This window comes from Nomascus leucogenys, chromosome 12 (genome assembly GCF_006542625.1).
Source record: "Nomascus leucogenys isolate Asia chromosome 12, Asia_NLE_v1, whole genome shotgun sequence".
NCBI classification, from domain to species: Eukaryota; Metazoa; Chordata; class Mammalia; order Primates; family Hylobatidae; genus Nomascus; species Nomascus leucogenys.
This window is the reverse complement of record NC_044392.1, coordinates 47,149,552-47,175,071: the sequence shown is the minus strand read 5'-3', so window position 1 is coordinate 47,175,071 and position 25,520 is coordinate 47,149,552. Positions and strand designations below refer to the sequence as shown.

General features: G+C 41.2%; 1 protein-coding gene and 1 pseudogene across 2 annotated transcripts in view; one reads left to right on the top strand and one right to left on the bottom strand.

The window, feature by feature from the left end:
* Positions 1 to 25,520, bottom strand: part of NUP210L (nucleoporin 210 like) — a 150,246-nt gene that overhangs the window by 49,124 nt on the left and 75,602 nt on the right. For both annotated transcript variants that reach the window (XM_030824444.1, XM_030824445.1), the window contains exons 17-25: positions 17,439 to 17,631; positions 9,111 to 9,199; positions 8,135 to 8,239; positions 7,733 to 7,834; positions 5,737 to 5,865; positions 5,264 to 5,391; positions 3,999 to 4,131; positions 1,941 to 2,003; positions 1,386 to 1,565 (exon numbers count right to left, since the gene is read on the bottom strand). In XM_030824444.1, the coding sequence (XP_030680304.1) occupies positions 1,386 to 1,565; positions 1,941 to 2,003; positions 3,999 to 4,131; positions 5,264 to 5,391; positions 5,737 to 5,865; positions 7,733 to 7,834; positions 8,135 to 8,239; positions 9,111 to 9,199; positions 17,439 to 17,631 (1,122 nt within the window). The remainder of the gene's footprint in view (positions 1 to 1,385; positions 1,566 to 1,940; positions 2,004 to 3,998; positions 4,132 to 5,263; positions 5,392 to 5,736; positions 5,866 to 7,732; positions 7,835 to 8,134; positions 8,240 to 9,110; positions 9,200 to 17,438; positions 17,632 to 25,520) is intronic.
* On the top strand, positions 3,540 to 3,686 carry LOC115837855 (annotated as a pseudogene).

Sequence of the window (25,520 nt, the reverse complement as noted above, 5' to 3'; positions counted from 1 at the left end):
ACGGTGGCTCACGCCTGTAATCCCAGCACTTTGGGAGGCTGGGTGGATCACTTGAGGTTAGGAGTTTAAGACCAGCCTGACCAACATAGTGAAACCCATTTCTACTGAAAATACAAAATTAGCTGGGCGTAGTGGCACGTGCCTGTAGTCTTAGCTACTTGGGAGGCTGAGGCAGGAGAATCGTTTGAATCCGGGAGGCGGAGGTTGCAGTGAGCCGAGATCACGCCATCGCACTCCAGCCTGGGCAACAAGAGCGAAACTCCGACCCAAAACAAACCAACAAAAAAGTAGAACAATGGTTACCAGAGGCTGGGAAGGGTAGTGGGTGGGTAGGGGGGCTATGGGGATGATTAATGGGCACAAAAATATAGTTAGATAGAATGAAAAAGGGCTAGTATTTGATAGCACAGCAGGGTGACTACAGTCAACAATAACTTATAGTTTATTTAAAAATAACTAAAAGGGTATAATTGGATTGTCTGTAACACAGAAAGGATAAATGCTTGAGGTGGTGGATACCCCATTTACCCTGATGTAGTTAATATGCATTGTATGCCTACATCAAAATAACTAATGTACTGTTGGGAATAGGTCCCCAAATCTGGCCATAAACTGGCCCCAAAAATGGCCATAAACAAAATCTCTGCAGCACTGTGACATGTTCATGATGGCCATGACACCCATGCTGAAGGTTGTGGGTTTACCAGAATGAGGGCAAGGAATACCTGGCCCACCCAGGGCGGAAAACCACTTAAGGCATTCCTAAGCCACAAACAATAGCATGAGCGATCTGTGCCTTAAGGACATGTTCCTGCTGCAGATAACTAGCCAAAGCCCATCCCTTTGTTTCCCGTAAGGAATGCTTTTAATTAATCTATAATCTATAGAAACAGTGCTTATCACTGGCTTGCTTCAGTAAATATGTGGGTAAATCTCTGTTCATGGCTCTCAGCTCTGAAGGCTGTCAGCCCCCTGATTTCCCACTCCACAATCTATATCTCTGTGTGTGTGTCTTTAATTCATCTAGCGCCACTGGGTTAGGGTCTCCACAACCGAACTGGTCTTGGCAATGTACCCCATAAATACATACATTGTTTTGTATTACAAACATTTGGAAAAAACTTATTAGATAGACATATTTGTTTTTCTCTTCTTCAAAGCATTCTTTAAGGATGGGGACCATATCTTATAACAGTGCCAAGTACTCTGTGGGGTTTTCACTAAAGATAACATTTTCCATGCCTGGTTGACAGAATGCCAGGTGGGGGCACTAAAAGCCTCTTCCTGGGCTGCTGACACCCTCCTCATTACCACTGCTTCCCCATCTCCCCCAGTATGGTTCCTCAATAGAAGAGTAGAAGCAGAGCAGAGCAAATAACCAATACCTGAGAAAACACAATGACTTTGCCAGTATCTTCATTTACTGTCTGGATGGTGCCATGAACCACAGCTGTGCCAACCATCTTCCCTGTAACTTGCCCCCTCCTATTAACAACAGCCACGGTCTGATTACTGATGGAGAAGTGAATGATGGATTGGGGCTGGGGGCCACCTTCAGACATTACCTGGAATTTAAATATACCATTGAATTCCTAGAACATGAGGGAGAAATCATGTCTCTTTTCCCAACACTTTGTCCAAGCAACTTGACTTCTTCATCTTCCCCCATTTCTTGAACAACATATCCCATATCAACTCAAATGCAGAAGAAATGGAAGTACTGCAAATGATCCATGGGATTCCAAGGGAGTTTTTATATGATGTACATCATAGGTCAGGGAAAATACTAATCTTGTTCTTCATCAGATCCAATAGTACTTGGGTGAGAGTAAATAAGAGATCAATAGGAAGAGGGGTGTGTGTGTGTGTGTGTGTCTGTGAGAGAGAGAGAGAGAGGTAAGGAGAAAAGGTAAATCTTATTTTTCTTCCTGTAAGTTCACCTGCATCATATTCATTGGAATCAGTGTCATTTTCTCTGGAAGAAGTCTGAATGGAGGAAACACCTTGAAGGAGAAAACCAAAAGGATAACAGTAACTAACTAGAGTCAATTTTATAACATATCATGGTCATTTAATTTTTTTTTTTTTTTTTTTTTTTAGACACAGTCTTGCTTTGTTTCCCATGCTGAAGTGCAGTGGCATGATCACAGCTCACTGCAGCCTTGAACTCCTGGGCTCAAGCAATCCTCCTGCTATCGGCCTCCTGAGTGGCTGGGACCAGAAGTGTGCACCACCATGCCTGACTACTTTCTTTCCTTTCCTTCCTTTCCTTTCCTTCTCTTTCTTTCTATTTCTCTTTCTTTCTCTTTCTTTCTTTCTTTCTTTCTTTCTTTCTTTCTTTCTTTCTCTCTCTCTTCTCTCTCTCCTCTCTCTCTGACTCTCTTTTTTTTTTTTTTGAGACGGAGTTTTGCTCTGTCATCCAGGCTGGAATGCAGTGGCAAGACCTTGGCTCACTGCAACCTCCGCCTCCCAGGTTCAAGCGATTCTCCTGCCTCAGCCTCCCAAGTAGCTGGTATTACAGGCACCTGCCACCATGCCCAGCTAATATTTTGTATTTTAGTAGAGACGGGGTTTCACCATGTTGGTCAGGCTGGTCTCAAACTCCTACCCTCAGGTGATCCACCTGCCTCAGCCTCCCAAAGTGCTGAGATTACAGGCGTGAGCTACCACGCCTGGCCATGCCTGACTAATTTCTTAATTTTTTGCAGAGATGGGGTCTCCCTATGTTACCCAGGGTGGTCTCAAACTCCTAGGCTCAAGTCATGCTCCTGCATCAACCTCTCAAAGTGCTGGGATTACAGGCATGAGCCACCAAACCCAGCCCATCATGATCTTATTCTAAGGAAAACTCTTAATTATATACAAAAAAGTTACACACAAAGATATGTAATTTTATTTGTAATAGCAAAAAATTTAAAAGTATTTATGTGGGAATACTTAAATAAGTTATATATCCACTCACTAGAGTAAAAGTGACCATTAAAATTATGTTTACAGTTAACTTTCTTTTTTTTGAACACATATAAAAGTAGAACAGCCGGGCTGGCGCAGTGTCTCACACCTGTAATCCCAGCTACTCAGGAGGCTGAGGCAGGAGAATCGCTTGAACCCAGAAGGCAGAGGTTGCACTGAGCCGAGATCGCGCCATTGCACTCCAGCCTGGGCGACAGAACGAGACTCTGTCTCAAACGAAAAAAACCAAAAAAACAATGGTTGCCTCTAAGTAGTGAAATTACAGGTGATTTTCATTTAAAATCTTTAAAATTTGTGCTTTCCAAATTTTCTTTTCTTTTTCTTTTCTTTTTTTAAGAGACAGGGTATCATCCTGTCACCCAGACTGAAGTGCAGTGGCATGATCATGGCTCATTGCAGCCTGGAACTCCTCCTGGGCTCAAGTAACACTCCTGTTTCAGTCTCCCAAGTAGCTAGGACCACAGGCATGCACCACTACACATGTTTTTCCAACTTTTCTATAAGAACTGTTTTATACAGAGAAACAAAACCCAAAAATACTGCATGTTGTGCAAGAGTTAGACACTATTGCTTCTCGGCCTTTTGGCTAAGATCAAGAGTTAGACACTATCCTTTTTTCAGTCAAATGATTTTTTTTCTTGAGACAGGGTCTCTCTCTGTCACTCAGGCTGGAGTGCAATGGCACAATCACAGCTCACTGCAGCCTCAACCTCCAGGGCTCAAGTGATCCTCCTACTTTAGCCTCTTGAGTAGCTGGAACTACAGGCACACCACCATGTCTGGCTAATTTATTTTATTTTATTTTTATTTTTGTAGAGACAGAGTCTCACTATGTTGCCCAGGGTGGTTTCATACTCCTGGGTTTAAGTGATGTTCCCATGTCAGCCTCCCAAAGTGCTCACACGGTAGTGTGAGCCACTGTGCCCAGCCAGCCAAATGATTTTTAACTTATATAAACTAACAGAAAAAGACAAATGATGTTAAGCAAGAAAAAGTACAAATTTTGGATGAGATAATTTCCCTACTTCAATGTGCCGAGGAGTTGATGTGTATTTTCTTCCCATCTTGTCCCTGGCAATAGCCACAAGTGTGGTTTGCCCAATAGCGGTAGCTCGAAGAATATAATTTTCACAGTATTCTTCCTGTTCCTTCATTGGCCTGCAAAAACCCATGTATTTTCAGGTGAGAAAGATTTTCGTTTTGTTTCAAGACAGGGTCTTACTCTGTTGCCCAGGCTGGAGTGCAGTGGCATGATCTCAGCTCATTGCAGCCTCAACCTCCCAGACTCAAGGTATCCTCCCACCTCAGCTTCCTGAGTAACTGGGACTACAGGCACATACCACCATGCCTGGCTAATTTTCTAATTTTTTGTAGAGCCAGGGTCTCACTGTGTTGCCTAGACTGGTCTTGAATTTTGGATTCAAGCAATCCTCCTGCCACAGCCTCCCATCATGCTGGGATTGGAGCATGAGTCGCCACGCTTGGCCAAGATTAGGTTCTGAAAGTGGCCAGTGGTGCATCTTTCCAAGGTGTTTAACATTTTCTGCTCATTTTAACTCTGGTTAGGGGGAATTGCCAGAAAATAAATTTCCAGAGTGAAGACAAATTTCAAGCGAATGGTGGAAGGCTCCTGAGAGGCAAAAATTTGTTGTAAGGCTCCAGAGAAATAAGGGCAATATAAAAATAGACTGGTAAAATTGCAAATACTAAATTGCCTGAAATTCCTGAATTTCTCCTTTCTCTGAGGGGAATACCAGTACCTCTGCCTCTAAATATATTTTTGAAGGGTTCTCTAGCCTGAAGCACCCCCAAAAGATATCATCCAAGGAGAGGTTTCAGAAAATGGAAATATTAACGACATATGACCTTAGCCCCCAAACAAGGCATCTGAGGACCTCAAATGTGTGTGTGTGTGTGTGTGTGTGTGTGTGTGTGTGTGTGTGTATTTTAAGAGATGTAGGCCTTGCTATGTTGCCCAGGCTGGAGTGCAGTGGCTATTCACAGGCACAATTATATTATAGTGCGCTAGAGCCTCCAACACCTAGGCTCAAGTGAGTCTCCTGCCCTAGCCTCCTGAGTAGCTGGGACTACAGGCATGTACCCTCATGCCAGGCTCAAATGGGTATTTTGCAGAGAGCTGAATATGGGAAGAGAGTATGGGCTGAAATGTATTCTAACAAAAAATGAATGGAGAAAATCTGAAATAATCTAAGGGAAAGCTGACCAGGTTACTAGGAGGGAGAGTCTTATGATATGCATAGTCGGAAGGAAGTATTGAAATGGTACTTACGTCAGGGTGACAATGGCAGAAGCCAACTGCAGTTTGAGTTCCATGTTTCTGAAGTATTTATTTTGGAATGGGTGTTTGGAAGAGCCAAGAACCCTCACAGTCACTAACACAGTTTTGCCTATTTCAACCTAGTAGTTAAAAAGAAAAAGATTTTAGTAAAGGTGTCTCATTCACCAATGGCAGTCTAACTCTTAGAGGGCAGTGTACTTTTTTTTTTTCTTTCATGCTAAATGATCCTGGTTAGCCTTCAATCAAATAAGCCTAATCTATGTGTATTAAGTTGTTTTTTAACAGTCTATTTATCTTCATCTGTTTAATGTTGAAATGTTGTTCTTTAAGGGCAGGTATTTGCATTAACATTACCAGAAGTTCTGGTATACACACACAGTAGCTGAGCAGAGACTATATTAAGGAATGCTGGGGAGTGAGAATAAGGCTTGCTTAATTTCTGAGATAAAGCAAACATGTCTCACCTTATCAATCAGATCAAGCTCCAGCTCTTGTATGTCTGACACCCTGAGGTGGGCTGTTGCTGGACCCAAGAAAGCCAAACAAAGATCATAGACCTCCAAGATAAGAAATCCAGGATGTAATGGAACTAACTAGAAGTAAGAAGATGGTAGCTGGATAAAGAAGCAAACATGCTCCAAGCATAATCAAAGCAACTATTTTCACCCAAAGCAGAATAGACAACATCTTGCTTTCTTTGAACTGGGGACTCTCAGACATCACGTAACATTATTCAGGCATAGCATAATATGTACACTTAACGTGATGTTTCCGATCATGGCAAAATCTGTACTTGAACAAATATAGGTTGGGCGCAGTGGCTCATGCCTATAATCCCAGCACTTTGGGAGGCCGAGGCAGGAGCATCACTTGAGCCCAGGAGTTCAAGAACAGTCTGGGGAACAAAGCAAAATCCTGGTCTCCATAAAAACTTTTTTAAAAAAATTAGCAAGGCTGGGCTTGGTGGCACATGCCTGTAATCCCAGCACTTTGAGAGGCTGAGGCAAGAGGATTGCTTGAGCCCTGGAGTTTGAGACAAGCCTGGGCAACACAGTGAAACCCTGTCTTTACCCAAAACAAAACAAAACAAAAATTAGCTGGGCACGGTGGTCCATGCCTGTAGTCCCAGTTACTCAGGAGGCTGAGGGAGGATCACTTGAACTTGGGAGGTTGAGGATGCAGTGAGTTGAGATTGTGCCACTGCACTTCAGCCTGGGAAACAGAGTGAGACCCTGTCTCAAAAAAAAAAAAAATATCTGGGCATGGTGGCACACACCTATAATCCCGGCTACTCAGGAGGCTGAGGTGGGAGGATCACTTGAATCTAGGAGTTCAAGGCTACAGTGAGCTATGATCATGCCACGCACTCCAGCCTGAGCAACAGAGTGAGACCCTACCTCTACCAAACAAAATGAAACAAAAACAAATAGTAAGAGCAGAATTTATGTTGACTGAATTCAAGCAGAATCCAACATACGTATTCAGCTTCTCAATTATGAATAGGGAAAGGATGTCATGAAGAAAAATCACATGGATTTATGCCACAATCACTAGTAGGGGGAGAAAGCATTGGGCCAGCTAACACTGTTTTTTCTTTGTGCTACAGTTTCTGCACAATAGCATGTTTTTTTCACATCAGTTGTACCTCAGTCTTCCCTTTTTAAAACATATATTATGACTAGGGTAAGTTAAATTACTTTAAGCTCTTAGAAAGGAACTACATACATATATTAATATATAGTATTATTTTTATTACTATAAATCAACTAAAAATAAATCCTTTGGCATACTGACTATGGAGTTAGGTTAATGTTTTGAGTTGTCATGTCCTGGCTGAAAACATCATATATTCATGTTATAGAGTCAACAGTGGTCTGGCGCAGTTGCTCACACCTGCAATCCTAGCACTTTGGGCAGATCACTTGAGGTCAAGAGCTCAAGACCAAGACCAGCCTGGCCAACATGGTAAAACCCTATCTCTACTAAAAATACAAAAATTAGCCAGACATGGTGGTGGGCTCCTGTAATCCCAGCTACTCAGGAGGCTGAGGCAGAAGAATTGCTTGAACCTGGGAGGTGGAGGTTGCAGTGAGCCGAGATCGCACCACTGCACTCCAGCCCAGGCAACAGAGCGAGACTCTATCTCAATAAATAAATAAATAAATAAATAAAGTCAATAGTATATTTAAATATTTAAGTATCTACACAGATGTGTGCTTTTAAACTTATAAAAATGAAACTTCTAACAGAAATCTTCTGAGATCTCTTATACTGTCTCTGTTCAACCAGAAGCAAAAAAAGCGCTCCCTTTTGGTTGAAGAATCTATATAGGTTAAAGAAAGAAAGAAAGGAAAATGTTACTTCTGTAACAAGTTTTAGACACAAAATGGAATTTTTCCAGTCTCCTCAGAATGAGCTTTGGCCTGAGACCATCAGTCTGGGACTGTCTGTAGAGCTCACCTCAACAGAGCTTTCTGCTTCCATGTAAATGATGGTGACAACATCCTGCTCACTGCTGTGGACTAAAAAATAACCAGATCCTTCCACAAGGCTAAATATTTCCTATGGAAAAATCAGACAAACAATATTCTGTTTGCTTCTGTTTATAAATAGCTCAAAGGAAATAATTTCTACCTACCTAAGAAAGAATATGGGATAAAAAGATTAAAGTGAATAGACAAAAGACAAAATACAATTATTAAGGTACGATTTTTAAGGACAGTGAAACTATTATATATGTGTTTTACATATATGTATCAATTATTTTTAACACATAAGTGAGCTTTTTAATTGTTATGCTATTAATTTTAATAACTTCCCCTCCAATATGATTCCATTTAACTAGACTCCTACAGCTTCTACCTTCACATCAGGGTGGTTATAGATGGTGGCATTCTCAGGCACTACAGCTACATCATCTACCAGGAGCAGTTCCACATCTATAGATCTGGGCAAGTTGGAAATTTCCTAGAAATATAATAAGAACCACAAAAGTGAATATAAACGTCTAATTCTTGGCCGGGCACGGTGGCTCACACTTGTAATCCCACCACTTTGGGAGGGTGAGGCAGACGGATCACCTGAGGTCAGGAGTTTGAGACCAGCCTGGCTAACATGGTGAAACCCCATCTCTACTAAAAATACAAAAATTAGCCAGGCATGGTGGTGGGTGCCTGTAATCCCAGCTAGTTGGGAGGATGAGGCAGGAGAATTGCTTGAACCCGGGAGGCAGAGGTTGCAGTAAGCCAAGATCATGTCACTGCACTCCATCCTGGGTGACAGAGTGAGACTTCATCTCAAATAATAATAATAATAATAATAATAATAATAATAATAATATCAATGTCTAATTCTTCAGCTCTATGGGAGAAGTTTCCAGGACTCTCTCAAGTGCCAAAAATAACATAATTACAGAGGTATATAGTCTCAGCTTTATGTAAGTTGTACAACTTTTTTTTTTTTTTTTTTTTTTTTTTTTTTGAGACAGTGTCTCGCTCTGTCACCCAGGCTGGAGTGCAGTGGCACGATCTCGGCTCACTACAACCTCCACCTCCCGGGTTCAAGCGATTCTTCTGCCTCAGCCTCCTGAGTAGCTGGGATTATAGGCGCCCGCCACCACACCCGGCTAATTTTTTGTATTTTTAGTAGAGACAGGGTTTCACTGTGTTAGCCAGGATGGTCTTGATTTCCTGACCTTGTGATCCGCCCACCTCGGCCTCCCAAAGTGCTGGGATTAAAGGCGTGAGCCACTGTGCCCGGCCAGTTGTACAACTTTTAAAGAAGAGCTTTACATTCCAATTATTTAATTTATATTTCTTGTATTATAATCTCCACTCACTTTTGGGTGTTTCTTCTCTGAATAGCCCACAAAATTGACTCCAATGAGTACAGTCCCTTTTATCTGATGTACTTTAAGGATCTGATGACCTGGAAACATGCAGAAAAATACCCTGTGAGAAACAATAACATGTAGAATACGCAAGTGTTTCTAGAAAACCACATTCTGCCACAGTTTTTCCAAATGGTGCCTTATTGCAGGGGAGGAAAAACTCTCAATGGGGAAATACACAAGAAAAAACTGTTTTTTGTTTTTGTTTTTGTTTTTGTTTTGAGACAGAGTGTCTCTGTGTTGCCCAGGCTGAAGTGCAGTGACGTGATCTCAGCTCACCACAACCTCCCGGGTTCAAGCGATTCTCCTGCCTCAGCCTCCCAAGTAGCTGGGACTACAGGCACGTGCCACCATGCCTGGCTAATTTTTGTATTTTTAGTAGAGATGGGGTTTCACTACGTTGGCCAGGCTTGTCTCGAATTCCTGACCTCGTGATCTGCCCGCCTAGGCCTCCCAAAGTGCTGGGATTACAGACATGAGCCACCACGCCCGGCCTGAAAACTGGGTTTTTGTGCTGACCATGCCAACATGTACCCATATGACCCTGAGCAAACACTTTATCTCTTAGTTCCTTTATTAAATGAGGGACTGGGCCAGGCAAAATCTAAAATTCTTTCTAGCTTTGATGGTCTATGAGTCTAACAATAGGCTGACAAGTGTAATTTTTTGTCTAATTTACAAATGGAAGTAAGAAAGGGATATAGTCCTTTGGGATCTTTCATCTTTCATTCTCCTAAACTGTTCTCTACATTTACATGTCATGTAAGTCACTTAACAAAGTTTTTAAATGGCTAACTGTTCTTAATTAGATCAATCCAAACTCCTTAAACTTGTATTTGAAGGCTTCCATATTCTGACTCTGCTTTAATCATTCATTTTTCTTTCTCTTTCTTTTCTTTCCTCTTTCTTCACCTTTCTCTCTCTTTTCTTTTTCCGTGTGTGTGTGTGTGTGTGTGTGTGTGTGTATGTGTATGTGACAGGGTCTCACTCTTCACCCAGGCTGAAGTGCAGTGGTGCAATCACAGTTTACTGCAACCTCTACCTACCCGGCTCAAGCAGTCCTCCCACCTCAGCCTCCCAAGTAGCTGGGACCCCAGGTGCACGTCAACATGCCTGGCTAATATTTTATAGAGACGGGGTCTTGCTATGTTAACCAGGCTGGTCTTGAACTTCTGAGCTCAAGTGATCCGCTTGCCTCAGCCTCCTAAAGTGCTGGGATTACAGGTGTGAGCTACTACACCTGGCCTTTTTTTCTTTTTTTAATTTAACAAACATGAATCTGCCACTTCACTTAGGTCAGTTTTAATTTTGTCCGCAATATATAATCATGCCTAAATCTGTGAGGCAGTTTCTCGTGATGCCACATTCATTCAACAAATATTTATTGAGGGCCTACTACATGCTAGCTGCTATGTTAGGTAATTAGAATACAGAAATTAAGAAGAAAACACAATCCTTGCCTTCGAAGAAACCCACAGTTTAGTGAGGGGAGACTGAGTAGTAAACCAATCACTGCAATACAGTGTGATAAGTGCTATTATAGAAGTATGCACAGAGCACATAGAGTATATAAGAGCACAAAGAAGGAATATTTATTTCAGATTGGGAATATAGAGGGACAGAAAACTCCTAGGTTCCCTAGAGGAAGATTTCAGCCCAGTGAAGATGCGAGAAAAGCATGTTTTAAGAAAATAGAACATATGCAATATATGCAAAGGAAAGGAGAATGACAAGCCTTGTCATAGCTAGGGATCTAAAGTTGTTGAGGGTGAGAAAAATATAGGATATGTGTGGATAGTAATAAGAGGTGAAACCAAAGAAGTAAACAGTGTCAGTCTGTTAAGCCACAACGTACAAATTTTACCCTGAAAGAATGGGGAGTCTCTGAAGACAATATGGTGACAGTATAGTCAGTGGTCAGGACTACGGGCTTCGATGTCAGAGAGCTTGCTGCTTCATCTATTTACCTTTGTAATCTTAGGTCCTAAAACTGAGCCAGTCATAGTAAGAACTAAATAAATGTTTGATAAATCAATAAATTCACAAAATGGGGATAATAATACCAATCTTTCATGGTGGTTAGAAGATTATGTGAAAAAGTGTATAAAGTAGTTAGTGCAGTGCCTGGCATGTCATGAGAGTTCAGTAAATAGCAACCAAAAAAGGATTTTAAGAGAGATATTCAGACTTGTATTGTGAAGAAGAATCATCTTCCGGTGTAGAAGAAAGTGGTACAAAAGCTAACTTTTAGATTTCTGGTATGAGCATTTGGGTAGATGTAGAACCATTCAATGTAATAGAGAGCACTAAAATACATATATTATATATATGTATGATATGGTATATTATACATAATATGTATATATTATATATAAATTGTATAACATGTCTACATATTTTATATGCATAAAATATATTAAATAATATTTTATTATTTTTTAATAGAGGTGGTAGGGGGTCTCACTACGTTGCCCAGGCTGGTCTTGCACTCTTGGGCTTAAGTGATTCTCTTGCCTCAGTTTCCCAAAGGGCTAGGATTACAGGTATGGGCCATTGCACCTGGCCTAAACAGTTATATTAATGGTCCACAGTGAATCATGCCTGCTGGTATCCATGCCTTTGTGTAGTCCCACCCACCTTGACTCTGGTTTTTGTCAGGTGACTTACATTAGTGAATGGGACATCAGCAAATATGACACAAGCAGAAGCTTAATAAGCACTTGGGCATGAGGGCTTGTTGCCCTTTTAGAACCTCATCTATGCCTCGTGCCTCTCTGACTTAGTCTCACTCACCTTCTTGAGCTCATTCTTGTTATTTCCTCTTCCTGTCACCACTTCAGGTCTCAGCATAAATGTCACTTTCTTAGGGTAGCCTCCCCTGTTCAAGATGAGGTTAGGTCCCCCTGAAGCTCTCAAGTCTTCCTGTATTTGCACTTAACACAGTTGTAATGTTTAAAGTCTGGCTTCTCCAGCGATAGTCTGCCTTAGACTATAAGTATATTAGGGCAGAAGCCATGTCTGTCTCATTCATCATCTTCAGTGCCTAGCAGAGGACCTTACATGTTGCCATTCAATAAATATTTACTAACAAATAAATAATATTAGGAAAATAGTAGGCAGTCAATACATTTTAAAATTGAGTCAGGCACTGGGTACGGTGGCTCATGCCTGTAATCCCAGCACTTTGGAAGGCCGAGGCAGGCAGATCACTTGAGGTCAAGAGTTTGAGACCAGCCTGGTCAAGATGGTGAAACCCTGTCTCTACTAAAAATTTAGCCGGGCGAGGTGGTGCAGGCCTGTCAGCCCAGCTACTCGGGAGGCTGAGGCAGGAGAATCGCTTGAAACCGGGAGGTAGAGGTTGCAATGAGCTGAGATTGCGCCACTGCACTCCAGCCTAGGAGACGGAGCGAGATTCCATCTCAGTAAATAAATAAATAAATAAAATAAAATAAAATAAAATAAAATCAGGCACAATGGCTCATGCCTGTAATCCTAGCACTTTGAGAGGCTGAGGTAGGAGGATCATTTCAGGCCAGGAGTTTGAGACCAGTTTGGGCAACGTAGTGAGAACCTGTCTCTACAAAAAATTAAAAAATTAGCTGATCTTGGTGGCATGCACCTACAGTCCTAGCTACTAGGGCAGCTGAGGCAGGAGGATCACTTCAGTCCAAGAGTTTGAGGTTATAGTAAGCTATGATCTGCTCTACTGTTCTCCAGCCTGGGAGACAGAATAATATCCTGTCTCTAAAGAAAAATAAATATATTTTAAAATTAATTTAATTTTATGTTCTTGTAAGAAATGTTGGCCCCTCAGCCCTAGCTTTGTAAACAAGGAAAACTACCTTCATGTTTTCTAAAAAATACAAGAGTCAAAGATAAAAGGTGATACGTGATAAAATCTAAAATAAAACTCTTGCCCATAAGAAAATATTTAGGGCTGGGTGTGGCAGCTCATGCCTGTAATACTAGCACTTTGGGAGGCCGAGGCAGGTGGATTGCCTGAGCTCAGGAGCTCGAGACCATCTTGGGCAACATGGTGAAACCTGGTCTCTACTAAAATACAAAAAATTAGCTGGGCATGGTGGCACGTGCCTGTAGTCCCAGCTACTCAGGCACAGAATTGTTTGAATCCCAGAGGCAGAGGTGGCAGTAAGCCGAGATAGCACCATTGCACCCCAGCCTGGGCAACACAGTGACACAGTAAGACTCTGTCTCAAAAAAAAAAAAAAAAAAAAGAAGAAGGAAAGAAAATAAGTGTAGAAACACTCAGATATATGATTAAGAAACTCATTCAAAATTGCACAACTACATGGAAACTGAACAACCTGCTCCTGAATGACTACTGGGTAAACAACGAAATGAAGGCAGAAATAAACATGTTCTTTGAAATTAATGAGAACAAAGATACAACATACCAGAATCTCTGGGACACATTTAAAGTAGTGTGTAGAGGGAAATTTATAGCACTAAATGCCCACAAGAGAAAGCAGGAAAGATCTAAAATCGACACCCTAACATCACAATTGAAAGAACTAGAGAAGCAAGAGCAAACAACTCAAAAGCTAGCAGAAGGCAAGAAATAACTAAGATCAGAGCAGAACTGAAGGAGATAGAGACACAAAAAACCCTTCAAAAAATCAATGAATCCCTGGGCATGGCGGCTCAAGCCTGTAATCCCAGCACTTTGGGAGGCCGAGGCGGGCAGATCAGCAGGTCGGGAGATTGAGAACATCCTGGCTAACACGGTGAAACCCCGTCTCTACTAAAAATACAAAAAATTAGCCGGGCACGGTGGCGGGCACCTGTAGTCCCAGCTACTCAGGAGGCTGAGGCAGGAGAATGGCATGAACCCGGGAGGCAGAGCTTGCAGTGAGCTGAGATAGTGCCACTGCACTCTGGCTTGGGCGAAAGAGCGAGACTCCGTCTCAAAAAAAAAAAAAAAAAAAATCAATGAATCCAGGAGCTGGTTTTTTTGAAAAGATCAACAAAATTGATAGACCGCTAGAAAAACTAATAAAGAAGAAAAGAGAGAAGAATCAAATAGACGCAATAAAAAATGATAAAGAGGATATCACCACCAATCCCACAGAAATACAAACTACCATCAGAGAATACTATAAACACCTCTACGCAAATAAACTAGGAAATCTAGAAGAAATGGATAAATTCCTGGATACATACACCATCCCAAGACTAAACCAGGAAGAAGCTGAATCACTGAATAGACCAATAACAGGCTCTGAAATTGAGGCAATAATTAATAGTCTACCAACCAAAAAAAGTCCAGGACCAGACGGATTCACAGCTGAATTCTACCAGAGGTACAAAGAGGAGCTGGTACCATTCCTTCTGAAACTTTTCCAATCAATAGAAAAAGAGGGAATCCTCCCTAACTCATTTTATGAGGCCAGCATCATCCTGATACCAAAGTCTGACAGAGACACAACAAAAAAAGAGAATTTTAGAACAATATCCCTGATGGACATTGATGCGAAAATCCTCAATAAAATACTGGCAAACCGAATCCAGCAGCACATCAAAAAGCTTATCCACCAAGATCAAGTTGGCTTTATCCCTAGGATGCAAGGCTGGTTCAACATATGCAAATCAATAAACGTAATCCATCACATAAACAGAACCAAAGACAAAAACCACATGACTCTCTCAATAGTTGCAGAAAAGGCCTTCAACAAAATTCAACAGTCCTTCATGCTAAATACTCTTATTAAACTAGGTATTGATGGGACGTATCTCAAAATAATAAGAGCTATTTATGACAAACCCACCGCCAATATCATACTGAAATGGGCAAAAACTGGAAGCATTCCCTTTGAAAACTGACACAAGACAGGGATGCCCTCTCTCACCACTCCTATTCAACATAGTGTTGGAAGTTCTGGCCAGGACAATCAGGCAAGAGAAAGAAATAAAGGGTATTCAATTAGGAAAAGAGGAAGTCAAATTGTCCCTGTTTGCAGATGACATGATTGTATATTTAGAAAACCCCATCATCTCATCCCAAAATCTCCTTAAGCTGATAAGCAACTTCAGCAAAGTCTCAGGATATAAAATCAATGTGCAAAAATCACAAGCATTCTTATACACCAATAACAGACAAACAGAGAGCCAAATCATGAGTGAACTCCCATTCACAATTGCTACAAAGACAATAAAATATCTAGGAATCCAACTTACAAGGGATGTGAAGGACCTCTTCAAGGAAAACTACAAACCACTGCTCAACAAAATAAAAGAGGATACAAACAAATGGAAGAACATTCCATGCTCATGGATAGGAAGAATCAATATCGTGAAAATGGCCATACTGCCCGAGGTAATTTATAGATTTAATGCCATCCCCATCAAGCTACCAATGACTTTCTTCACAGAATTGGAAAAGTTCATATAGAACCAAAAAAGAGCCCTCATTGCCAAGACAATCCTAAGCAAAAAGGAGAAAGCTGGAGGAATCACGCTACCTGACTTCCAACTATACTACAAGGCTACAGTAACCAAAACAGCATGGTACTGGTACCAAAACAGAGATATAGACCAATGGAACAGAACAGGGGCCTCAGAAATAACACCACACATCTACAGCCATCTGATCTTTGACAAACCTGACAAAAACAAGAAATGGGGAAAGGATTCCCTATTTAATACATGGTGCTGGGAAAACTGGCTAGCCATATGTAGAAAGCTGAAACTGGGTGGGGTACAGTGGCTCACACCTGTAATCCCAGCACTTTGGGGGGCCGAGGCAGGCAGATCATGAGGTCAGGAGATCAAGACCATCCTGGCTAACATGATGAAACCCCGTCTCTACTAAAAACACAAAAATTAGCTGGGTGTGGTGGCAGGCACCTGTAGTTCCAGCTACTCGGGAGGCTGAGGCAGGAGAATGGTGTGAACCCGGGAGGTGGAGCTTGCAGTGAGCCAAGATCGTGCCACTGCACTCCAGCCTGGGTGACAGAGCAAGACTCCATCTCAAAAAAAAAAAAAAAAAAAAAAAAGAAAGCTGAAACTGGATCCCTTCCTTACACCTTATCCAAAAATTAATTTAAGATGGATTAAAAGCTTAAATGTTAGACCTAAAACCACAAAAACCCTAGAAGAAAACCTAGGCAATACCATTCAGGACATACGCATGGGCAAGGACTTCATGACTAAAACACTAAAGCAACAAAAGCCAAAATAGACAAATGGGATCTAATTAAACTAAAGAGCTTCTGCACAGCCAAAGAAACTACCATCAGAGTGAACAGGCAACCTACAGAATGGGAGAGAATTTCTGCAATTTACCCATCTGACAAACGGCTAATATCCAGAATCCACAAAGAACTTAAACAAATTTACAAGGAAAAAATCAAACAACCCCATCAAAAAGTGGGCAAAGGATATGAACAGACACTTTTCAAAAAAAGACATTTATGCAACCAACAGACACATGAAAAAATGCTCATCATCACTGGCCATCAGAGAAATGCAAATCAAAACCACAATGAGATACCATCTCATACCGGTTAGAATGGTGATCATTAAAAAGTCAGGAAACAACAGATGCTGGAGAGGATGTGGAGAAATAGGAACACTTTTACACTGTTGGTGGGACTGTAAACTAGTTCAACCATTGTGGAAGACAGTGTGGCAATTCCTCAAGGATCTAGAACTGGAAATACCATTTGACCCAGCCATCCCATTACTGGGTATATACCCAAAGGATTATAAATCATGCTACTATAAAGACACATGCACACGTATGTTTATTGCAGCACTATTCACAATAGCAAAGACCTGGAACCAACCCAAATGTCCATCAATGATAGACTGGATTAAGAAAATGTGGCACATATACACCATGGAATACTATGCAGCCATAAAAAAGGATGAGTTCGTGTCCTTTGTAGGGACATGGATGAAGCTGGAAACCATCATTCTGAGCAAACTATCACAAGGACAGAAAACCAAACACCACATATTCTCACTCAGAGGTGGGAATTGAACAATGAGAACACTTGGACACAGGGCGGGGAACATCACACACCAGGGGCTATCATGGGGTGGGGGGATGGGGGAGGGATGGCATTAGGAGAAATACCTAATGTAAATGACAAGTTAATGGGTGCAGCAAACCAACATGGCACATGTATACATATGTAACAAACCTGCACATTGTGCCCATGTACCCTAGAACTTAAAGCAAAAAACAAAACAAAACAAACAAACAAACAAAAAAACACTCAGGTATACGAAAAGACTTGTATATTTTCACAATACCATGTAACCGGGTCTGCCCACTGCCATCATCTTTTGCTACCATTTCCACTGATTTATAATCTTCGAAATGGGCTAGTGTTTCATTGGAGGATTTCCATTCTAGTATTAGCGAACTGAAATTATCAAACTTTCTCCTGTGTTGATCAAACACTGCTAGTTCCAGAACTGTGTCCCTCAGTCTTGATACAGGAATCTGCATTAAAATAAAAAGTAATAAAACAACAATTTAAAAATCAATAGCCTAAGGAGTAGTAAGATATCTCTAAAGCTAGGAATCGAGTTTTCTCTCAATATTTTTACCTTAAAAATTTGCAAACTTGTAGCTATTGAAAGAACAATATAATAAATACCTATATACATACACTTCACCTGGATTCACCAGTTCTTAATATTTAGTTACATTGCCTTTTCTCTCTCTCCCTCTCCTTCCTCACCTTCCATATATGGCTGTTATTTTGTTTTGTTGATGTAGGCATCATTGCACTTCACCCCTAAGTATTTCAGCATGTATCCTAAGAATATGAGAACATTCCGCTATGTAAGAAACAGGATATCACATATAATAATATTAACACTAATTCAATGTCAGCAAATGTATAGTCAATATTTTCATTCCCCAAAATGTTGCCCCAAAATGTTTTTATATGTTTTTTAGTTTAGATCTAGAAGTTAATCAAGGTGTATGTATGCATTGTATTTGATTGTTTACCTCTTTGGTATATTTTAATCTAGAAAAGGCACATTTGCCCTTTTTTGTTATTGTTTTTCATGCTATTGAATTTTTTGTAAAGTCCAGGCCAGTCTTTGTTTTGTTTTGTTTTGAGACAGGGTCTCTCTCAGTTGCATGGGCTGGAGCATAGCAGTATGACCATGGCTCATACGGCCTCAACCTTCCAGGCTCAAGCCATCCTCCCAATTCAGTTGCCTGAAGTAGCTAGGACTACAGGTGCGTGCCACCACACCTGGATAATTTTTTTTTTAATTTTTATTAATTTTAATTTTTATTATTTTTTAATTGTTTTATTTCCATAAGTTTTTGGGGGAACAGGTGGCATTTGGTTATAAGAGTAAGTTCTTTAGTGTTGATTTGTGACATTCTGGTGCACCCATCACCCAAAAAGTATACAGTGGACCCGACATGTAGTCTTTTATCTCTTACCCCCCTCCACCTTTCCCCCTGAGTCCCCAAAGTCTATTGTGCCATTCTTTTGCCTTTGCATCCTCATAGTTTAGCTCCTACTTAATAGTAAGAGCACATGATGTTTGGTTTTCCATTCCTGAGCTACCTCACTTAGAATAATAGTCTCCAATCCCATCCAGGTTGCTGCAAATACCATCAATTCATTCCTTTTTTTTTTTTTTTTTTTTTTTTTTTTTTGAGATACAGTCTTGCTCTGTCACCCAGGCTGGAGTGCAGAGGCACAATCTCGGCTCACTGCAACCTCTGCCTCCTGGGTTCAAGCAATTCTCCTGCCTCAGCCTCCCAAGTAGCTGGGATTACAGGTGCGTGCCACTATGCCCGGCTAATTTTTTTGTATTTTTAGTAGAGACGGGATTTCACCGTGTTAGCCAGGATGGTCTCAATCTCCTGACCTTGTGATCTGCCCACCTTGGCCTCCCAAAGTGCTGAGACTACAGGCATAAGCCACCACACCCGGCCCTAATTCATTCCTTTTTATAGCTGAGTAGTATTCCATCGTGTGTGTGTGTGTGTGTGTGTGTGTGTGTGTGTATCACAGTTTCTTTATCCACTCGTTAATTGATGGGCATCTCAGTTGGTTCCACATTTTTGCAATTGCAAATTGTGCACTATAAACATGTGTGTGCAAGTATCTTTTTCATATAATGACTTCTTTTCCTCTGGGTAGCTACCCAGTAGTGGGATTGCTGGATCAAATGGTAGTTTTACTTTTAGTTCTTTAAGGAATCTCCACACTGTTTTCCGTAGTGGTTGTACTAGTTTACATTCTCACCAGCAGCATAGAAGTTCCCTGTTCACCATATCTACACCAACATCTATTATTTTTTAATTTTAATTATGGCCATTCCTTTCTTTTTTTTTTTTTTTTTTTTTGAGACAGAGTCTCGCTCTGTTGCCCAGGCTGGAGCGCAGTGGTGAGATCTCGGCTCACTGCAAGCTCCACCTCCCGGGTTCATGCCATTCTCCTGCTTCAGCCTCCCGAGTAGCTGGGACTACAGGCGCCCGCCACCAGGACCGGCTAATTTTTTGTAGTTTTAGTAGAGACGAGTTAGAGATGTGTTTCACCGTGTTAGCCAAGATGGTCTTGATCTCCTGACCTCATGATCCGCCCGCCTCGACCTCCCAAAGTGTTGGGATTACAGGCGTGAGCCACCGCGCCTGGAAATTATGGCCATTCTTGCAAACAAAAGCATAAAGTGGGGAAATGACACCCTATTTAACAAATGGTACTGGCATAACTGGCAAGCCACGTGTAGGAGAATGAAACTGGGTCCTCATCCCTCACTTTACACAAAAATCAATTCGAGATGGATCAAGGATTTAAATCTAAGACTTGAAACTATAAAAATTCTAGAAGATAACATTGGAAAAACCCTTCTAGACATTGGCTTAGGCAAGGATTTCATGACCAAGAACCCAAAAGCAAATGCAATTAAAAAAAAGATAAATAGCTGGAACTTAATTAAACCGAAGAGCTTTTGAGTAGCAAAAGGAACAGTCAGTAGAGTAAACAGACAACCCACAGAGTGGGAGAAAATCTTCATGATCTATACATCTGACAAAGGACTAATATCCAGAATCTACAATGAACTCCAACAAATTAGCAAGAAAAAAACAAACAACCTCATCAAAAAGTGGGCTGAGGACATGAACAGACAATTCTCAAAAGAAAATACACAAATGGACAACAAACATATGAAAAAATGCTCAGCGTCACTAATGATCAGGGAAATGCAAATCAAAATCACAATGTGGTATCACCTTACTGCTGCAAGAATTTTTTAATTTTTTGTAGTGACGGGGTCTCACTGTGTTGCCAGGGCTGGTCTTGAACTCCTGGGCTCAAGCAATCTTCCCACCTTGGCCTCCCAAAGTGTGAAACCCACATCCCTACAAAAAATAAAAAAGATTAGTCACGTATGATGGTGTGCACCTGTAGTTGCAGCTACTTGAGAAACTGAGGTGGAAGGATTGCTTGAGCCCAAGTTCAAGGTTACAGTGAGCTATGATTGCACCACTGCCCTCTACCCTAGGTGACAGAGTGAGACCATCTCAAATAAATAAATAAATAAGGGCCAGGCGTGGTGGTTTACATCTGTAATCTCAGCACTTTGGGATGCCAAGGCGGGCGGATCACTTGAGGTCAGGAGTTCGAGACCAGCCTGGCTAACATGGCGAAACCTTGTCTCTACTAAAAATACAAAAATTAGCCGGGCATGGTGGTGCATGCCTGTAATCCCAGCTACTCGGGAGGCTGAGGCACGAGAATCGCTTGAACCTGGGAGGTGGAGGTTGCAGTGAGCCGAGAATGCACCGCTGCACTCCAGCCTCGGCGACAGAGTGAGACTCTGTCTAAATAAATAAATAAATAAATAAATTTAATGTTATACTGGAGCAGGCTCATAGGTAAGCTGATTGTTAGCATCTCTTGACAACTCTGAATAGTAATATCATATTGGTAACCTGAAATCGGCCATGATGGGAGTATTAACAACATAGAATTTGGCACATGTTACAAATTGGGTCCCCCTCAGTTTTTTTTTTGTTGCTGTTTTTTGTTTTGGAGAGTCTGTTAAAAATTTACTTGCACATAATATCAGGTTGTACCACTATTAGTGATGCCAAATTTGATTATCTGCTGAAGGTGGTGACTGCCACTGGAGATCTCTCCAGTATAAAGGTATGGTTTCCCCTCTGTGGGTGATAATTTGAAATCTTGAGACTATCCCATTTCCCAACAAGCTTTCACCTACTAGTCTTAATATCCATTGATGATCTTTGCCAGGATCAATTATTACAAGGGGGATTACAAAATCATAAATTTCTAATTCTATGATTCATTTTATATAAGCTGGTATTTTCCTGGAAAAGAGCATCCTTTTTTCTCTTCCATCCCTCCTTGTCTTCCTTCCTCAATTAATTTTTCTTCTCTTTCTCCCTCCTTCTGTCTCTTTCTTCCTTCATTTTTCTCTTATAATCTTGAGCATCACTATGGGATCATGATTTCTTTTTCTTTTGAGACAGAGTCTCACTCTGTCACCCAGGCTGGAGTGCAGTGGCACAATCTCGGCTCACTGCAACCTCTGCTTCCCCAGTTCAAGTGATTCTCCTGCCTCAGCCTCCCTAGTAGCTGGGACTACAGGCGCCTGCCACTACACCTGGCTAATTTTTTGTGTACTTTTAGTAGAGACGGGGTTTCACTATGTTGGCCAGGCTGGTCTTGAACTCCTGACCTTGTGATCCACCTGCTTCAGCCTCCCAAAGTGCTAGGATTACAGGCGTGAGCCACCGCACCCCACTGGGATCATGAATTTTTAGTTGATATTTCTGTCATTATTTTTTAAAAGATATATTTAAGGGGTACAAGTGCAGATTTCTTACATGCATGTATGACACAATGGTGAAGTCTGGGCTTTTACTGTAGTAAACATTGTACTCAATAGGTAATTTTTCAACCCTCTGCCATTATTTTTTGGATGCTCAAATTATCTACAGTTTGGACAGTAGGGGTCCCTTCAAGCCAGCTTCTTTTTGAGAAGTCACCATTACTCTGAGCACTTCTTTGCTTTCTAACACAAGTTGTTTGAGACTCATTGTGCATTTTCCCTATTGAGCTGGAATCAACTAGTTCTCCAAGATGCTCTGATTCATTTAAATGGGGACTAGTATTTAGAAACCCAGATGTTTGTACATCACTATTGGGTTGTAGGCCCTTTCAGTGAACAGAGCTTGTAAATAAAATTTGTTTTAAAAAAGTATGAGCTGTACAGCAATTTTAAAACATGTCTCTAAGCTCCCATATACATGTGAGACATACACACATATACATATATATACACACACATATACACATTCTTTGACAAGATGACTCAATGACTCAACATCATAAATATTCCACTTATTCCAAGCTAATAAATAAATTTAACATAATCTCAATAAAAATACCAGGAACACAAATAAATATTTGCCAATAATTAGCTGACCATGAAGCTAACTAAGCAGAGACTTTCAGTGGCCACATAGGTCAAAGAGTACAGATGTTACAGAACTAGTTCAGAAAAGACATTAAATAAATGGTCTCAGCAAAAATAAAAAACACAAGCAGCCACAAAACCAGGGGAGGGGAAGAATCTGATTTCAGAGTTGCTACATTATATTATACAAAATGTTGAGTTTTTAACAAAAGATTATTAGAAATGTAAAGAAATAAGTATGGTCCATACATGAGAATAAAAGCAGTTTCCATAGAAATTGTCCTTGAGAATGCCCAGACATTGAGCTTACAAGACAAATACTTTTTTTTTTTCTTTTTTGAGATGGAGTCTCACTTCATTGCCCAGGCTGGAGTGCAGTGATCATAGCTCATTGCATCCTCTGCCTCCTGGACTCAAGCAATCCTCCCACCTCAGCCTCCCAAGTAGCTGGGACTACAGGCATGCACCACCATGCATGGCTAATTTTTGTATTTTTGTAGAGATGGGGTTTTGCCATGTCACTCAGGCTGGTCTCGAACTCCTAGACTCAAAGGATCCGTCCACCTCAGCCTCCCAACGTGCTGGAATTACAGGTATGAGCCACCATGCCTGGGCCAGACAAAGACTTCTTTTTTTTTTTTTTTGAAACAGAGTCTCACTCTGTTGCCAGGCTGGAGTGCAGTGGCACGATCTCAGCTCACTGCAACCTCCACCTCCCAGGTTCAAGCGATTCTCCTGCCTCAGCCTCCCTAGTAGCTGGGACTACAGGTGTGCGCCACCACGCCCGGCTAATTTTTGTATTTTTAGTAGAGACAGGGTTTCATCAGATTGGCCAGGATGGTCTTGAACTCCTGACCTCATGATCCACCCACCTCAGCCTCCCAAAGTGCTGGGATTACAGGCATGAGCCACTGCGCCTGGCCAAAGACTTCTAATTAACTTTATTGTCCAAAGAACTAAAGGTATTCACGTTTGAATAACTAAAGGAAAATACAAGAGTGGTATCATATTACATAGAGAATACCAATAAAGAGACAGAAGTTACAACAAAAAAAGAACCAAAAAGAAATTCTGAAGTTGAAAAGTACAATAATTGAAATGAAAAACTAACTAGAGGAATTCAACAGCAGATTTGAACAGGCTGAAGAAAGAATTGGAGAATTTGAAGCTAGGTCAACTGAGATTATTTAGTCTGATGAATAAAAAGAAAAAAGAATGAAAAAAAGAACAAACATCAGAGACCTGTGGGACACCATCATACATACCAGTATATGCAAAAAGGGAGTGCTAGAAGGAGAGGAGATAGAAGAATAGAGGAAGAAAGAATATTTGAAGAAATAATGGCCAAAACTTACCAAATTGATGAAAAACATTAAACATTCAAGAAGCTCAAACAACATCAATCCATCAACATCAAGCAGAATAAATTCAAAAAGATCTACATATAGACACATCATAATCAATCTGTCCAGAGTTAAAGACAGAATCATAAAAACAGAAAGGGAAGGGATTCACCCCTCATAAGGGATCTTCCATGGGATTAATAGCTGATCTTTCATCAGAAACCATGCGGACCAGAAGGCAGTGAGATGACACATTCAAAATAAAAGAAAAAGGGCCAGGTGTGGTGGCTCGTGCTTGTAATCCTAGCACTTTGGGGGACTGAGGCAGGTGGATTGCCTGAGCTCAGGAGTTCGAGACCAGCCTGGGCAGCATGGTGAAATCCCGTCTCTACTAAAAATCCAAAAAATGAGCCAGGCGTGGTGGTGTGGGCCTGTAGTCTCAGCTACTCAGGAGGCTGAGGCACGAGAATTGCTTGAATCCAGGAGGCGGAGGTTGCAATGAGCCGAGATCGTTCCAGCCTGGGTGACACAGCAATATTCTGTCTCAAAAAAATAAATAAAAAGAAAATTAAAATAAAATAAAATAAAATAGACTGCCAGCCAACACTTCTATACTGGGCAGAATAATCCTTCAAAAATGGAGAAATTAAGACATTCTAAGATCCAACAAAAATGGAGAGAATTTATTGCTAGCAGATCTGTCTTACAAGAAATACTAAAGGGAGTCCTTCAAGCTGCAATGAAAGGTCACTAGACAATAGCTTGAATCACCATGAAGAAATAATCTGGAAAAGATAATTACATAGGTAAATATAAAAGACAGTATAAATGTATTTTCAGTTGTAATTATTCTTTTTTTCTATCTGATTTAAAAGAAAAATATATGGCCGGGTGCAGTGGCCCACGCCTATAACCTCAGCAGTTAGGGAGGCTGAGGTGGGTAGGTCACCTGAGGTCAGAAGTTTGAGACCAGCCTGACCAATATGGTAAAACCCCGTCTCTACTAAAAATACAAAAATTAGCCCGGCATGGTGGCATGTGTCTGCAGTCCCAGCTACTTGGGAGGCTGAGACAGGAGAATTGCTTGAACCCAGGAGGCAGAGGTTGCCGTGAGCAAAGATCACACCACTGCACTCTAACCTGGGCGACAGAGCCAGACTCAGTCTCAAAAAAAAAGAAAAAAAAATTATGTAAAGTAATAATTATAGGCTGTGTGGTGGCTCAAGCCTGTAATCCCAGCACTTTGGGAGGTCAAGGTGGGCGGATCGCTTGAGCCCAGGAGTTCAAGACCAGCCTGGGCAACACAGCGAGACCTCATCTTTACAAAAAAAAAAATTACAAAAATTAGCTAGGCACAGTGGCATTCGTGTACCTGTAGTCCCAGCTACCAGGGAGGCTGGGGTGGGAGGATCCTTTGAGCCAGGGAGGTGGAGGTTGCGGTGAACCATGAATCAGCCAGGAAAACAGAGGAAGATCCTATCTCCAAAAAAAAGGCCAGGTACAGTGAATCATGCCTGTAATCCCAGAACTTTGGAAGGCCGAGGTGGGTGGATCACTTGAGGTC